Below are 18739 nucleotides of genomic sequence, written 5' to 3' on the forward strand. Positions count from 1 at the left end.
GATCCCAGGACCCCAGATTACAACCTGAGCCGAAGGCAGATGCTCAACCACTGAGCCACCAAGGTGCCCCAGAGAATTCTTTCCTGTGGGAGACTGTCCTCACCTTATAGGACTACAGAGTGCATTATAGGCAGTTTAGCATCTACCTACTAGATGCCAGAAGCTCCCCCAAGTTGTAACAAATAAAATGTCTCCAGATACTGTCAAATGTCTTTTGGGGGGAGGGGGGAAGCAATGTCACTGCTGTTGAGGACTCATGGACACAGAGCCTATGGAGAGAGAGAGAGCTTGTTCTACAGGCCAGAAATTCTGCACTTTTGACTTAAGGTGCAAACACCGCCCTTTACCATACTGGTAGAACAGATGTGTCAAAAGTGTTTCATGCTCAATATATTTGGGAAGTAGTTAGATCCTTTATTCTAGGCCTTCTCTGAGCCTTTATTATATTCATGTATTCAGTAACTTTCTAAGATGGAGCTACAGTGATATCCTTTCCTGAAATTTATTTGACCAGGAAACAATTATGGAATAATATCTAAGGAACACAAGTTTAAGAATAAGGTCCTAATCAAATAAGGTTGCAGCATTCCAAGAGAGTTAAAGCTTGAAAGAAATGAGAAAGATTGAACTGATCCTTAAAGCAGTCTAGAATATGGAAATCATTTTTATTTAAATTTACGCTATTAATTTATAGCATGAGCTGAGGCCTGCCATCAGATATAGCATGCTACTGGGAAAGAGTAATAGAAAATCAGGAAAGAGATAAAATTCAAGTGGTCATTAAATCATCTATAATTTCAAAGCAGAGGAAATTTCACATCTGCTGAAAATGTTTTCTTTGAGGTAAAAATGTGCATATGTGCTGATCGCTAGTATATTATTTTAACATCACACTGATAATTAAGCACAGATTAGAACTGAAAATTCATAGCTTCTCAGAGCACAAAGGAGCCATCTAATTTGAACATTTTGTTTTAGAAATGAAAATTCTCACAGTTGGAATTCCTGACTGTCCCAGAAGAATAGGCTCCAATTGGTAAGGCTTAGTAACTTAAGATTCCATTTACCTGAATATTCTTCTTTACTGCTGGATTTTCGGAAGGACCCCACAAGTAGTCTCGCCCTGCATGATATATCAGGCTGGATTTGTATATTTCGGGTCAGAAGTCCAACCTCTGCAGCCAAACGAATGCATCGGCCATCCTCCGTGACATGGACGCTTCCTGGGGCAATAGGAATTGGGCAAGAAAAAAAAAAAACTTTAAAAAACCTATTTCGGAAATTGCCAGCTGGGGACCCAGAGAACCTGACAAATGAAAACACTCCTTTCCCCTCAGAAGTCCTACCAACATTAAGGTTGCTTTTCCTCAGGCATTCTCCACAAATGTCAGCTGAGAAATGAAAAGCTCGTTCACATATCTCTCTTTGGGATCAGAGTGAGAGTGTTCAAGCGAGAATTCATTTCTCCTTAATAACTGCGGGTACTGGGACAAGGAAGGCAGGGCACACCTGTCCAATTAGTGGAGTCCCCAACCTCCTTCCTTAAATTCATAGGTGTAAGACTTGAGTGTTTGGCTGTGCATTGTCCGTGGACCTCTTTCATGAGCATGAAGAATCCCAGACCAACTGAGGTGGTGACAGAGCTAAAACAGCAATGTATAGGAGTAAAGGGACGAAGAGCAACAGCGCTGTCCCCTCCTGATAGGTCTTAACTGTAGTGCTGTCTGAAGGAGCCTCCTCAGGGGCAGGAAAGGAGCACCCTGCTGGTGTGTCCCACTGCCCTCCATTTACACTGCACCTTACATCTTACTGGCAATGACTGCCAAAGATTTCTCCTTTCTCTTCCACTTTTTTTAAAAAGAAATTATCCTTGGAAGTATGATTTAGAAATAGTTTTAGACAGAATCTTATTACATACATGTATTTTCCTCTCCCATATCAAAGACAAAAAGATATTCCCTAATTCCTCTATTTCTGTGTTTTATTACTTATGAGAGTTCTTGGATTAAATGTATTTATTGGACTGAGCCAGGAAACTCCTGGGTATTTATAATTTATGTCAATATATTTTAACTGTGGATAGCCTATAAAAGTATACCTTTGTTGAGAAAAAAGGTATTTGGCTTTTTATCTTTTTTTTTTTTTTTTAATAGTAGTAGTCGTCAGTACATAAAGTGTTAGGAAGGACATATTCCTGAGTGTGGAAAAAGAAGCCACTATTTATAATAACTGCCAAATTTTAAGTGATTGTGTGATTCAGTGTGACAAGAAATAAACTAGAAATTCAGTCTCCCTGAGGTTTATTCTGGCTTAGCCATGAAAATGCCCAGTTACCTTGAACCAGATGCTTAACCTTTTTGCTTACTTCTAAACTTGCCATGATATGTAAAAAGCAAAAAACAACAACAACAAATTCCTTCACATCTTAACATTCTTTAAAAGTTAGGCAAAAAAAAAAAAAAAAATGAAGGAATAGAGGTAAAGCCTTCTAGGATGAGTCTAGAAAGCAGAAAGGTATTACCCATCCCCTCTGAATGGCCATTGGACATAAGATCCGCAGGCAGGTTGCTGAACACATTCTTCCTGGTCCATTCACTTCCCTTACCCAGTAAAACAAAGCCTTACCAATGTGCCGGTATTTGAGCCGTTCATAGATCTTAACATGGTGAGCCTGGACTTCTTTGACAGTGAGGATCTCTGCTTCATGAGGCTCATAAGAAGAAGAGCTAAGGACAATTTTGTCATGCGGTCGCCAGTCCACTGTGTCCTCTACTATAATTCTGTAACAGCATAAAAATGGGATCAAGTATACTGGCAGTGCAACACGGATCACCTACTAACTCCAAAGAGAAAAGAAAATCCACTGCAACTACCAATTCCCACCAGGGAGATTGACTTAGAAATAACAAGTCAAGACAGAAAAAAAATGGCTTTTGTGAAAAGTTTAATGCTCATGGAGTCCATGATCTGGCTTATGTGTATATATTACAAAGATAGCAAAGATATTCTGTAGCCATGAAGGTCAAGACAAAAAAAAAACAAGAAATAGTAAAAGTTCCAGGGTTTATTATATGCTGACTACACATGGTTTCTTAACAGACATATTCCTCCTTGGTTTGGAAACAGTTTGAATAATAAAGATGTTTCACAAGAAATCGTTTCTTGAATTTTCTGAAGAACTATTGTGCCATTTATGGACAATTTATCATTATGTATTAAGGCTTATACCTTCATGGTCAGGCAGATATAATGTAGATCCTAGAGGTACCACTTACTAGCTATGTGACCTTAAGAGGTCACTTTTCTGAGTTTCCTATCTTCATCTGAAAAGTGCCAATATTAAAGGCTTCCCCCCTGACATCCCCATGTTACTGCAGGAACTAACAGTATACATTTCTTGAGTGTGCTATTTTCCAAACACTGTGCTTTCACTACAATATGAAACAATGATAGCTTTGTTCATTTTCATTTTTTAAACTCACATTTAATAAAACTTCTCTTCGGTCTTTCACTGTTGCCTAGCTTTTCCTAGTGAATATGTCTGCTTTATTCTTCATTCACAGTCATTACCAACATCAGTGGCATAAGTTTATTTTAACCTGCCTCTTTCGTTAATGTCCATATTTTAGCAAGCTTTGATAAGAGATTCTCCTCTACCCATAAATATTCACCCAGGCAAGAGGTCCATGTGAAGGCTATTCAATCATGAAACATTTATTGATTGAACAACTGGTATGCACCAGACACTATAGTAGGTGCTAGAGGCAAAATGGTAAATAAAATATATGTCATTTGCATTTTTAAAAATGACAACTTAGATTTTGGCTAGTAGATATCCCTAAAGAGTTTACTACAAAGGGGTGGGAGAGATATACAATGTAGTATTAACACCAAAAAACCCCAATAAATTAATAGGGGATCATTTGTAGGTTAATGGTATGACTCTGCTATGAATCAAAAATTATAACTAATTCTAGTCTGTACAACTGAGCCTTATAGACAGATGGAGTGAGTCACAAAAAAAAAAAAGGCTACTGTCAAATGTGGTAATTTTAATGAAAGAATTTAGTCTTACCTGTGTTTCTGATTTGGAGTGACATCCTAGATACAGAATATTAAAGCAACTGCCAGTTTTTAAAGGCAAAGTAACTAAAGCCCGAGAGATGAAATAGCAAAGCTCAAAATTAGGTCATTGAATGGAGTCAGAGGTTGGATTAGGACAAAGCAAGATTCCTGACTAAGTTCAGGCTCTTTCCACTAAATCACTTTGCTTCACCTGTCTGACTTGTAGTCCTTCCACCACTAAATGTAATAAAAAGCAATACTGGGGTGCCTGGGTGGCTCCGTCGGTTAGGCGTCTGACCTTGGCTCAGGTCGTGATCTCACAGTGCTGGAATCCAGTCTTGTTTTGGGTTCTGTGCTCAGCATGGAGTCTGCTTGTCCCTCTCCCTCTCCCTCCGCTACTCCCCTACTCTTGTGCTCTCTCTCAATAAAAAATATGCTCTGAGCTATATATATAAACTGCATAGCACATAGCAATGTTCTTGACAAAAAGAAAAAAGAACTAATGAAATTATTAGTCCAAGTTTCATATTAAAAAATATAAATGAACTGAAGCTGACCTTTTCCATTAAGACTTCTGAAACCTTGCAGGTTCTTGAAAATTCATCTCCCCCGCCTACTCTTGGAGCCTTGGGAACCCATATGTCACAAAGACTGTATACATATGGCAAAGGAGTATGGTCCCTTCCACTTCTGTGTCCACACAGCAACAGTGGTAACTTCAAAGAATATTGTGATCCCCGTTGTCCAGAACTTAGATGGTTCTGGCGGTCAAGTATCAGTTTTTCTTCAGTTCCAACATCTACACTTTCCTCTTACAGTCTTCCATTATTTAATCACCCTTCAACCATTTTGAGAAATCCTTCCTTCAGGGCTGCTTGAAGCCCAGCTGTCTGATTAATACTAATAAGAGTCCTACAGCTACAGGGGAGAGGATAGACCTTTTTGTTCTGAGCAAAACACACCTAAAACAATAAATAAACAAAAAAATTAAAAGAGCTGTTTGCAACATAACTGGACCTAAATGAAAACCATATGAAAAGAGAGAGGAAACTCTGAATAAGTCTCCTGAAAGAAAACCTTTAAAAATATATAAACAAGATGTCAGCACAGTTTTCTTTATTTTGGCACTAACATTTTATCTAGTTTTGAGAAAATATAATACTTTTGGTCAAAAGAACATAATTACAAAAAAGCAAAAAAAAATGTATGCTTTCCAATTTGATTTAAAAAGTTTTTACAACCAGGCATACGGCATCTATATATAAACACCTACCACTTAAATGGATTTGTTAACTAAACGTTGGGGAGGTCTTCATAATGATGGCTGCATTTGACCACAGACTCAGAGTGTCCGGATGCCAAGATATTTTCTTCCCAGGAATAGGGATAGCTATAGATTTCTGAACTCTACTAACACTGAAGGTTTGTTTTTAAACTTCAGTTAAAATTTCTTCTTTCATTTTCTTCAGTGACATCAAAAGATACTGTGGATTGTCAGTCTGCATGGGACAATGAGAAGCATTGAAGAAAGAAAATAGCCGTAGCGATGCCGACACTGATGATAATAGTCAGAAAAGCTATCATAAATGTCAACTATTTGTCTACCTGGCCTCCTTTCTCCTTTTTTCCCCACAAAATCCACCACATCTTTTTTCTTTTTTTTAAGATTTTATTTATTTGAGTGGGGGAGATAGCACACACAGAGGGAGAAGGAGAAGCAGACTCCCCACTGAGCCTGCCATGGGGCTGGATCCCAGGACCCTGGGATTATGACCTGAGCCAAAGGCAGACACTTAAACCAACTGAGCCACCATGTGCCCCTCACCATATCTTTTCTGATAACTGGTCTCCTTAACCACCATCCTAATTCTGTGTCTTAGTGAGCATTGCTGAATATAGCCTCACAAACCCTCTGCAAAAGGGTGTGCAAGGGATCCAACCTGCTTTTTTGAAAATCCTTCCCTTGGACTTCATTGTATCAGCTTTATTGAGGTATATTAATTGACAAAATATAAGATATTTAAAGTGCACGATGTGCCAGTTTGATAGATGCACACACTATGAAAAGACTTTCTCATCAAGTTGACACACACAACACCTCACACATTTATTTTTTGTGTGTGGGAACCCTTGTTCTACTCTCATCAGATTTCAATGATATAATACAGTGCCATCAGTGATAGTTGCCTGAACTTCAGAATTGAAATTAAGGAGAGAGAAAAAATGTACTCTCTTGTGGTAAAGCTAGGAAAAGCCTGACAGATCTGGGTTCACTTATACCCTACAGAATGTAGAAAACTTTTCTTCCATAGATGCAAATGAAGTCAAAATAGAGAAACAAGGAGAGGTTGGGAGAAGGTCTGCCACAATCTCCCAAATGGATTGAGAAAGGCTGCTTTTACTTATTTTTACTATTACCACAATAACTGGCATGTCTTGAGGCTCACTTTGTGCCAGAAACTGGGCTAAGCACTTTACATATATTAATTCGCTTAATCCTTCTAGCTACTCTATTAGCATTTTCTTCCTGTATCATAGAATAAGAACTTGAGGGTCAGAAATTTTACTCAAAATTACACATTTAGCTAATCATGCAGTTAGAATTATTATAGTCTGGGGATACCTGGGTGGTTCAGTGGTAGAGCATCTGCCTTTGGCTCAGGTAGTGATTCCAGGGTCCTGGGATTGAGTCCTATATCAGGCCCCCGGCAGGGAGCCTGCTTCTCCCTCTGTCTGTGTCTCTGCCCCTCTCTATGTCTCTCATGAATAAATAAACAAAATCTTTAAAAAAAAAAAAAAGAATTATTTCAGTCTGTCTTCCCTCAAAGTTCCAGCTTGTGTTCATGGTACCACACTATTTCCACCTTATGTTCCTACCTCTTGTGCCTATTCCCAGCATGGAGGCAAGAGCCAATCTGAGACCAGGACCCCACTAGCTCACTGGACCAGAGAACCATCTTCTACATACATGATCTTCTACACACATGATCCTGAACTCCTGCCAATAAATGAATAAGGTCACCAACTCTTTATTCTAATATTACTTGAACTAAATTGTCATAGTGTAGCAATAAAGTTTGAGTAGTAAGCAAGATAAATTACAGTGACTTTTAAAAATAAATGTAAGATTCTCATTTCTTAGATGATCTACCTTTGAATCAAGAGGCTCAATAAGTTCTGATTTCCAGAAAAGACATATCTATGCAAGGTAGCAGGCATTTACTAGAAGTTTTCTTTGTGTTTTGCTGTGTACTAGATGCTAAGTAATATACACAATCAATAAAAAACAGTATTTTCCTGCTCCTGTAGAAGCCACTTGGAGGAACAAGACACAGACACCTTGAGTAGTTTAGTATCAGTCAACCAGGAAGCATACTTTTATTAAAATCATTAATCAGAAAACCACATTTTATAATCCAGATGGTAAGAAAGTCAGTGTATCCTAGAGGGGAGATTAAAAGCCTGTAGAAGATGTGGTGGATTCTCAGGACAAACGGAGAGTGTAAAGCAAGAAGAGATTCCAGAGCACTGTGTACACCCTTATTTTATTTATCAAGCATTTAGGAAGTCTAGTAAAAATAACTATATGAACAGTCATGTTTGAAGTGGGAATGTACTCGAAAGAAGAACAAGAAGTATCCAAACAAAGTACATTCCAACAATATAATCACTGATTTGATACAGGAGATAGCAAATTAGATGAAGTCAGTGATGAGGTCAAAGTGGAAGGCCACGGTCCTGGGGCAAAGTTGAGGTGACAATGTGTTGTTTAGTTCAGATTTATTTTCTTATAAATAACAGAGTGAGTACATCACAGAAGAAAAGTATGTCACATAAAGACTCCTAACTCTGGGAAACGAACTAGGGGTGGTGGAAGGGGGGAGGAGGGCGGGTGTTGGAGGGGAATGGGTGACGGGCACTGAGGTGGACACTTGACGGGATGAGCACTGGGTGTTTTTCTGTATGTTGGTAAATTGAACACCAATAAAAATTAATTTAAAAAAAAAAAAAAGTATGTCACAGAAGAAACCCAGAAAAATAATAGGACCAAGAGACTGGATAAGGCTCTATAACACTATCTTTCTTTAAAAACTAAATGAGATCTGCCCTATGACCCAGCAATTGCACTGCTGGGGATTTACCCCAAAGATACAGATGCAATGAAACGCCGGGACACCTGCACCCCAATGTTTATAGCAGCAATGTCCACAATAGCCAAACTGTGGAAGGAGCCTCGGTGTCCATCGAAAGATGAATGGATAGAGAAGATGTGGTTTATGTATACAATGGAATATTACTCAGCCATTAGAAGTGACAAATACCCACCATTTGCTTCAACGTGGATGGAACTGGGGAGTATTATGCTGAGTGAAATAAGTCAATCGGAGAAGGACAAACATGATATGTTCTCATTCATTTGGGGAATATAAATAATAGTGAAAGGGAATAGAGGGGAAGGGAGAAGAAATGGGTAGGAAATATCAGAAAGGGAGACAGAACATGGAAGACTCCTAACTCTGGGAAACGAACTAGGGGTGGTAGAAGGGGAGGAGGGCGGGGGGTGGGGGTGACTGGGTGGCGGGCACTGAGGGGGGCACTTGACGGGATGAGCACTGGGTGTTATTCTGTATGTTGGCAAGTTGAACACCAATAAAAAATAAATTTATTATTTAAAAAAACTAAATGAGAAAAGGAATAAGAAAAATATGAGATCTTTTGAGGAAGGTTCCCCATAAACCTACTCTTCCCCCAGTTTTCTCTTCTTTTCTTATTTTTAAAAGTATTTTATTTATTTATTCATAAAAGACATGGAGAGGCAGAGACATAGGCAGAGGGAGAAGCAGGGTCCCTGTGGGGAGCCTGATGCAGGATTTGATCCCAGGACTCTGGGATCATGACTTGAGCCAAAGGCAGACGTTCAACCACTGAGCCACCCAGGTGCCTCAACTCTTCTCAGTAAATCAGAGCATTCCTCACCCAGTTGCTCAGGTCAAAGATTCTATGGTAATCTCTGATTTTTCATTTTTTCTTTTACCCAATCTATCAGCATTCCACGTTTCCCCTGTCTGTCACAGGTATTTCACCACTCTGTCATCTCCATCTTCACTACTACCGTAATCTAAGCCACCAGCATGTGTCACTTAAATGGCTATAATGTTAGAACACTGGCCTAACAGTCTCTCTGCTCCCACCCTTGTCCTCACCAACAGTCAACTCTGCACACAGCCGGAACCATATTAAAACATGAATTGAACCCTGTCCCTGCCGTTTAAAATCTTGTAATGACCAGGATAAAAACTAAAAGCTTTGCATAGGATTGATTGAGTAACCATTTAATTACAAAGAACATGTGGTCACCCTTAAATGACTCACAGTAAAACATCTACTTAATGCTTATAATGAGTAAAAACCAATGTCTTTAAATCTAAGTACAAATCTCAGTATAGCTTCTCTTGACTTAGCTAAAGTCCAAAAAATCCAACATGTTGTTCATCAGTCTTCCTCAAAGTCAACTGGAGCAAGTGACAGTAAAGAGTAACTTAGCAATAAATTTAAATTATAACGTGTAACAAACGAAAATAATATTGTTTCAAATATCTTGCTAAGCTTACTTTTATCAGTGGTAGTTTAAGTTATAAACAACATGAAATTTTTCCTCTGAAGATTTCACTTCGGTGTTCTTCATAAAATGAATCAATTATATACAAGTAAATTCAGACATGTAATTCTGTTGGTAAAAAATCCATAAGGAAGACTGAGTAAAATCTGCTCCTATAACAATGCATTAGAAAGACTTATTAAATTGACTTTTAACATAAGGAAAACCATAGATCAATGTTTAAAGAAATGGCTTGAATAAGGTCTGTACTTCAGTTAATACTATACTAATATCAATTTGCTAGATTTCATCATGTTCAGGTTATGAAATATATCATCAGGGAATGCTGGGTGAAGGATACATGAGAATCTTGTACTATTTTTGCAACTTCTCATGAGGCTTCAATTATTTCACATTTTTTAGAAGGTTAAAAAAAGGAAGGCTCTCCATTAAGTGGATGCACTACGGTAATTACATACCATTCATATAAATTCATTAAAAACTCCTTATCAGGACACTCATACAAAAAATTTTGCTTTTAATATTTGTATTATATAGAACACCAGAACACAAACAATAAAATCAGACAAATCATGATAAAAAAAATGGTCAACCCCAGGAACTCCTAGCTTTATAAACTTAGAAATTTTACTCAACTTTTCTATATAGTTGTTGTATGTGTAAATGCAGATAATAATACCTAACATAGCACTGAAACATTTCAATGAGATCAATATATGTAAAATGCTTGGTAATGCCTCACATGAGTAAATGAACATGATAAGAACTCAATAAATGGTAGCGAATTACTATAGATAGTTTTCATTCATAAAATTGAATTTCCTTTGAAGGAGCTTATAGCTCTGACTGAATGAGGTTCTTAACACATCCTTTAAAGAAAAATCCATTCATACAGCTCTTGCCAGATTCCAACTTGCTAACCTCATCATTAGTTTCGTATTTATCCCTCCTTGAAACGCCTACTTCACAAATCTTTTTGGGTATCAGGCACTTCAAAGTCAACATGACCAAATCTGAACTCATAATCTTTTTCTTCCAATTTAGTCCTCTTTTAGTGAATGGCACCACATACATCTCTGCAATCCAGAAACCAAGAGAGTCCATCATATCCAGTATATCTTATAGATTTTTATCTCCTGTATCTAAATCTGCCCACTTCTCTCCATCGACACATCAGCTCTTGACTACAGGTTATATTATCTTTTGCTTGGACCTGCTAAGTGGTGTCCCTACATACATTTTTGACTCCTGTTGTCTGCATTGTACCTAGAATGATTTTTTTTTTTTTTTTTTTTTTTTTTTTTTAGATATAGGAATGTAATTACAAGCTTTACCTCCCATCTATACTATCCTCTTAGGAACTTAAAACAATTACACAATGCTCCTGGAGGGTAAAAAATTAAATTCTTGATATTGCCAGTGAATATGCCTTGACCCCTAACTACTCCTGGGAACCCTACTGTGCTCGATCCCTGCTCTCCAGGTCAACCAACTTGGCCTTCCTCCAAGTCACTCATGTTGCCCATTCTTCCTCCCACCACAGAATCACCTGTTGGGCCTCTGCTTCTCCATCATCTTTGCTGACTCTATCAACTTCTGAAGAATTAGACTGGCCCAGTTTCATTTACAGACTCTAATTTTCTCCTCTTCCTATCTTCTTGATCAGTGGCATCATCTACTTCCTGGATGACTCCCCATCATTTTTTACCTTAGCCCTAAAATACAAATCTAATTGCCTTCTTGACATCTCCACTTGGTGTCTCCAACTTAGCATGTCCCATCTTCCACCCTGACAAATCTGTTCCTCTTCCAGTCTTCCCATCTCAGTGCATGTTTCTACCTCCCACCAGATTGCTCAATAAAAAAATCTGAAGCACTTCCCTCATATCAACATTCAGTCCATTGGCATGTCCAGACAGTGCCATCTCTTCTCTCCATCACCATTGCCTCCTCTATAATTCTACCCACCATGATACTTGGTCTCAACTGGCCTTTTAACTCATAGCCCAGCTTCTGCTTTTTTCTCCACTGCTCATCATCTATATAGCAGCCAGAGTGGTTTTCAAAACACAAGTCAGAGTCTATCAATTGCCCTCTGTAAACCCCTCAGTGATTTTCCCTCTGAACTCTCACACCTAAACTAGGTACCATGTGATGTGGCATCTACTATATAATAACCATTCTCCCCTTTGCTTATTCTGGTCCAACTATAGTAACCTGTTCTCTGTCTCCCACTCCCCAAAGGCCACTTTAGAGACAATGCTAGATGTCCCTCCTTCAGTGAGCTCTCTAGTCCATTCTCATTAGACAGCAGGATGCCTCCTACCATTGAGAGCTCAGCTCAAATTTTTCTTCCCCAAAGAGGTCTTCCCTTCAGTCTAAAAGGGTACCCTGTACACTACCCAACTGTTTTCAATCATACCATCCTGTTTATTGCCTTACTAGCACATTTTATAATATGCAAGTATGTTGTTTATATTTCTGTATTAGCTTCTTTATTGTCCCTTTCTCCATGAAGATATAAAGTCTCAGAGGACAGTGATCTCTTCAAATCGACTTCTACATCTCCAGTGCTTACAGCCACACTAGCACACAGTAAGTACCCATCAGATATTTGTTGAATGATTGAATGCTGTTTGCTCTTGCTGGAGTGCTCTTTCCATACATACCCCATCCCACTTTGCCTAATTAAAGCCCACTCATTTTTTAGTTCTCACCTCTGAAATCACTCTGCAGGGAAGCCTTCTCTAACCTCCATTACTGCCTCAAGATCTCATATTCAAGTTTTCAGATTCCTATAAAGCCCTCCTTCATTGCATTTGTCACATAAGTAATTTTACATTTACTTTATATTTATTTCATTAATGTCTAGGTACAGAGACCATATCAATTTTTACTTATTATTGTATTTCCAGGCCCCATAACTCAGTGTTTGATGTAGGGTAAGAGTATACAAAAATTGTATTAAAAAACAATAACAATGTGCAAAGGCAATAACTACTCTATGAAGAAATTCTGTACAGAGAGAAAAATCACACCAAAGCAGTAGCCAGCTATCATCTCTCCTACAGGGATCCTTGCTGTGGTGTATGTCCTTCCAGACATCCTCTATCCACATATATGCATACATAAATGTTATTTTACTTTATTTACAAAACTAGGCTAATACGTAATATTATCTTGAATGCTCATATCTCTTCCCCTTTGTCAACATGGAATTCAATCATCTTCCCCTTTGATAATTAAATATTTTTAAATAGTGCTCAATTTTGTTTTAATTAACATTTGTTTCAATTCTAGTAGAGAAGAACATTTTTTCATATGTTTATTAATCATATGTATGTCTTCTATAGTGGCTCATGTATTCAAACTCTTTAATGATTATTCTTCTAGCATGTTCATCTTTTTTTTATTCCTAAGCATTCTTTACATATAAAAATATTAGCCCTCCATCTGTACTATTATAAATTGCAAATATTTCCAGTTTATTATCTGCCTTTGCATTATGTAATTGGCATGCAAAAATACTGATTTTTTTAAATATTGACTTTTTTATGTTGTCAAATCTATGACTTCTTGCTGCTATAGTTGCATTTCTTATAATGAGAGGTCTTTCCTAATTTAATATTATATAATATTTACTTAAGTGTTCTTCAAATAATTTTATGGTTTTGGTTTTTTTTTTTACTTTTTTTTAAATCTAGCTATAACTTTTTTAGAGTGAAGCATAATTTGAGAATCTAATTTTATAGTTTTCCAAAGTGTTTACCAATTACTCCAGCACAAGTCTGCAACTAAATTGAAATGCTAAGTTATTCAAATTCTAAGTAATAATACATACCTGAGTCTATTGCTAGGCATTCTTTTCTGTTTTGGTGCCAATAGCAATAAGATAATTATTCAGATTAAAGCTGTGATTATATATATATATATATATATATATATATATATATATATATATATTTATATATATATATATACACATACATATATATATATATATAATTTATTTGTTATTTGGGAGATATATATATATTATTTGGGATTTGTTTATTTGGGATATATATATATATATAATATATATATATATATATATATAATTTATTTGTTTATTTGGGAGAGTCCACACTGAGCATGAAACCAAAGCAGCGCATAATTCCAGGACCTTAGGACCATGATCTGAGCCGAAAACAAAAGTCAGGTACCAGCTGCACCACCCATGTGCCCCAAGATATACACAGGTATATATTTTTCAAGAAGTTACTGGTAATGTTGGCTATCTTCAAGTGTTTATTGTTCCAAAAGACTTAGAAATAGTGAACCAGATTTCAAATGCATATATTTGACTCGTTGTTAAAGCTTCATTAGATTTAATATCTTTAGGCCTCTTGGGCAGCTCAGTCAGTTAAGTATCTGTCTTTGGCTCAGGTTGTGATCTCAGGGTCCTTGGATTAAACCCCAAGTCGGGCTCCCTGCTCAGTGGGGAGTTTGCTTCCCTGCTTGTGCTTTCTTGCTCTCTCTCAAATGAACAAATAAAATCTTTTAAAAATATTTCATATATTTAAAATTTTGAGCCTTTGCATTGATGATATGCATCACCATTTATTCTAGTCTCCTTTTATGCCTTCTACTAGTGTTTTGTAGTCTTGTTTCTGTTGTTCCTGTAATTTTCCTTAAGTTTATTTTTAGATATTTTAAATTGATATTTAAATAGGATTTTACATTGAAATATTTAAAAACTATTAATTTGTGCACTTACTGAATGCAATGGTAGTTTTTCAGATGATTCTCTAGGGTTCAAGGAAAAAATATATATAATTTACAAAAATCTGACAATTTGGATTCCTTTTAATAGTAGTAACTGATGCATTTTTTTTCTTGACTCAATGCATTGGCTTAAACTTTAATAATAATATTTAATGACTGTTGTAATACACAATAATTTTTAACGTCAGGTTTTCCATAAAATAGAAAGTTGCTTGTTTGAGAGGGATTTTTAATTATTTATTTTGTATTTTTATTTAAAGCAGCGATCCTCAACTAATGGCTAAACCGCTCTATTAAGAAACATTGATTTAGGGATCCCGGGTGGCTCAGCAGTTTAGCACCTGCCTTCAGCCCAGGCTTGATTCTGGGGTCCCGGGATTGAGTCCCAAATCGAGCTCCCTGCGTGGAGCCTGCTTCTCCCTCTGCCTGTGTCTCTGCCTCTCACTCTGTGTCTCTCATGATAAATAAATAAAAATGAGATTTAAAAAAAAAAAAGAAACATTGATTTAAAGGAATATCCTTTAAAAAATTAAATAAAGGAATATTTTAGTAGTCTTAATTTATTGTTTATTCTAAGAATGCAAGCTGAATTTTATTAAATGTGTTTCTGTTTTATACCAAATTAATCATGTTCTAAGTCTTTATATGTATTGCTTAGATAAATTATATTAAGAAATTATTATTTTTTTTAATTTATTTATTTATGATAGTCACAGAGAGAGAGAGAGAGGGGCAGAGGGAGAAGCAGGCTCCATGCACCGGGAGCCCGATGTGGGATTCGATCCCGGGTCTCCAAGATCGCGCCCTGGGCCAAAGGCAGGCGCCAAACCACTGCGCCACCCAGGGATCCCCTATTAAGAAATTATTTAATTTTAAACCATCCTTCTTTAGTTGAATAAATCATGCCCAACCATGATTTTTTTCCTAATAACATACTGGATTTCATTTGTTGCTGTTTTATTTAGAATTTTTGCATTTAATTTATCCTTAGGTGTTACCCTAGTATTCTTTATTTGAATTATCTCTAGTAACTGCTTTAAAAATTATTTTATGAAAATAAATAAATAAAAATAATAAATAATTTTAAAAATATTTTATGCTTGCTTCCTAAAATGAATTGAAAAACTTCACATATTTTCTTATGCTATGGAACAGATTATACAACATAAAAAGTGTCTGATATTTGAATGATTGAAAGAATATACTATCAATTTATTTGAGCCAAATTTATTCTTGGGAACAAATTTTTGATAATGGCATGTCTTTTGCTATTGTTGGTTCTCTCAGTTATATGCTCCTTTAGCCAATTATAATAATCTATATTCCCACATATAATTTAGTTTTTTAAATTTCACAATTACACTCTGTAGATATATACATTTTTATATTATAATTCTAGTCTCTTTGGTCTGTTATATTTGAATTTTCATTTCTGAATTTATATAGCATTTTCTTTGTATAATTAAAGTTATTAAAGATTAAACCACTATCTCTAAAAAAAATTTCAATTCTACTACTTTCCTACTTCCTAATTCACTAATCTCTGCCTTATATGTTACACAAATTAATTTCATTAGACTCATTGGTTATTTTGTTTCTTGTTTCTCACATTGACATCTTTGTTTATTTTTGTATTTTATTTTTAAGCAATAAAAGCATTTAATGTGATGACATATTGGCTATGTCTCATCCAATACTGTCATTATTGCTATTTTGCTAGCATTCTACTGAGGGAGTTTTCATCTCCTCTTTGATACAAAAATTATTTAGGAAAAGGTTTATTTTTTCTTTTCTGCTCTTTAATCTTGCAAGAGATTAATATTGTTGGTCAAGATTACATTTTTTATTGTGATCATATTCTACATCATTTCTGTTTACTAAAATTTGTTAAGGCTTTAACTATATATATATTCTGGGATAAATTATATTTATATTCTTTGTATTTATAAATCAAATTTCCTTTATTATATTATTCAGACTTTGTCATGTTTTCTTTATGATTTTTAATCTAAATTAAAGGTTAAAATGGAAAGGGGGGATGCCTGGGTGGCTCAACTGGTTGAGCATTCAACTCTTGATTTTTGCTCAGATCATGATATTGGGGTCCTGGGATAGAGCCCCATGTCTCTGCACTGAATGTGGAGCTTCCTTAGGATACTCTCTCCTTCTCCCTCTACCTCTTCCCCTTCTCCCACTCATGGTTTTCTCTCTCTCTCTCTCTCTCTTTCAAAAAAAAAAAAAGAGAGAGAGAGAGAAAAGAAAAAATTGAAAGAAACTTTCAGTATTATTTTCGTTTTTGTCAATTCATTATTTTTTGAGATTTACTTTATATATTTCTATATTATGTTATCTGGTATAAAACTTTCCTGACTAATAAGGTCTCTCTGGAGATTAAGTTTTTATTAATATAAAATGTTTTTATTTTTTTCACTTAATTTTTCTTTTCTTATAATTGAGTCCTTTGTTTTTATTTCAATGACTCATTTTATCTGATATTTAATTAATTTTTTTCTATATTGGTTTCATTTTTCTCTATTAAAAAAAGTTGTGATTACATGTTGATTTATTACCCAGCTTTTTTTTTTTAAGATTTTATTTATTTACTCATGAAAGACACAGAGAGAGAGAGAGAGGCAGAGACACAGGCAGAGGGAGAAGCAGGCTCCATGCAAGGAGGCCAACATGGGACTCGACCCGGGTCTCCAGGATCACAGCACCCAGGCTGCCCTGTGGGGTCATTTTTAACAATCGTATTTTCTTTTTATAACTGGAAAATTTAGCCTTACTTTCTAAACTTCTGTTGTCTTTCTATGCTTTTTGTTTGTTTGTTTGCTTTAATTCTCTTACTATTTAATTTTCTTGTCTTTTACTTTTTTGTGTGTGTGTAGTTTCATTATTTTTTCTCTCTGGTGATTTGGAAGGTATATATCCTGTTTTAAATTCTGCTAAAACAAATTGACTCATATTTACTTCATATGGCACTCACGTCCCATTGTCAAATTCCTATGGCCATAGTCCCAGGTTGTAAACCCAGCATTTTATCTGAGAATTACGACCTGTGATGGTTAGTTTATGTGTCAAGTCGGCTCTGCTGTAGTACCCAGTAATTCTATCTAATCTGTACACTAATGTAGGTGCTTGTTCGAAGGTGTTCTGTAAATGTGGTTAACATCTACAATGAATTGACCTTAAGTAACCCTCAATGATGTGGGTGGCCTCACATTCAGCTGGAAGGCCTTAAAAGCAAAATTAAAGTTTCCCTGAAAAAGAAGAAATTCTGCCTCCAGACAAGGTTCAAGACTTTGCAGCCTACCAACCTGCCCTACAAATTTTCAACCTACCAGTCCTCATAAGAATGTAAGCCAATTTCTTAAAATACATCTCTTTATATATACTACCATATATATTATATATTTTACATATATACAACACACAACAGAATCCTGACTAATACATTAACCTTTCAAATTTTATGTAGTTTCTTTTATGAGAATAACTAGACTTTGTCTTATTTTAACAGCCATATTTATGGTATTATATTTAACTTATTCCAATGCTTACCTTTAAAATAGACACTTTATGTACCTTTACAGATTCCTGAATTTTATTTTTATTCATGCATTTTAAGTCAGTTTAATCTTTTTATTAAAATACTTTTTTTTTACCTTTTTTTTTCAGTTCTTACAAAGCAAAAGATATACATTTGTTTTGTTTTGTATTGTTTTCACATGCAAACAGTAATCTTAGCAGGGTGTCCAATTCTTTGATTAGAAATCTGTAAACATGTATATATTTTTTCCCTAAATGTGTATATATTTCACACCACTATTTTCCTATATTTAATGGTGTAGAGAATTCTAAGGTTAACGAGCTTTATGTTCCTTTCTGTTTTTCTTTTATTTTGCTCACCACATTTTCTTGTACTGTGAGGCTATGTAGCAATCATTATTTTTGATGTTCATCTCTTCAAATTATATGTAAGTACTCTCAGGTTTGCTATGTGTATTTTAGGTAGAATTTCATTATACTTTCTGTTGTAATTACTGTGGGCACTTATTTAAAAAGAGCAATTACCTATATGTATTTTGCATTTTCTGTTCTCTATTTCTAATACCATCTCTTCTATGATTTTTATCTCCTGATCTTCTTCTCTTCCACATGCAGGTAGATCCCATCAGTTCACTCTTAATGGTGCTTATTCACTTTGAGGCAGGGGCAATTTCATTCTTTCCTACCTCCAATGCATTTTAAAATTCTGTTATTGCATTTTAAATTCTATAAGATTCT

The 18739-nt window shown here is 35.7% G+C and overlaps 1 protein-coding gene across 4 annotated transcripts in view; it reads right to left on the reverse strand.

Annotated features, from left to right (window-relative positions):
* Positions 1–18739, reverse strand: part of PKHD1 (PKHD1 ciliary IPT domain containing fibrocystin/polyductin) — a 477678-nt gene that overhangs the window by 132107 nt on the left and 326832 nt on the right. For all 4 annotated transcript variants that reach the window (XM_072733695.1, XM_072733698.1, XM_072733700.1 and 1 more), the window contains 2 exons: positions 2626–2780; positions 1068–1223 (listed from right to left, as the gene is read on the reverse strand). In XM_072733695.1, the coding sequence (XP_072589796.1) occupies positions 1068–1223; positions 2626–2780 (311 nt within the window). The remainder of the gene's footprint in view (positions 1–1067; positions 1224–2625; positions 2781–18739) is intronic.

The sequence above is a fragment of the Vulpes vulpes genome, chromosome 1 (genome assembly GCF_048418805.1).
Source record: "Vulpes vulpes isolate BD-2025 chromosome 1, VulVul3, whole genome shotgun sequence".
In the NCBI taxonomy this organism is placed as follows: domain Eukaryota; kingdom Metazoa; phylum Chordata; class Mammalia; order Carnivora; family Canidae; genus Vulpes; species Vulpes vulpes.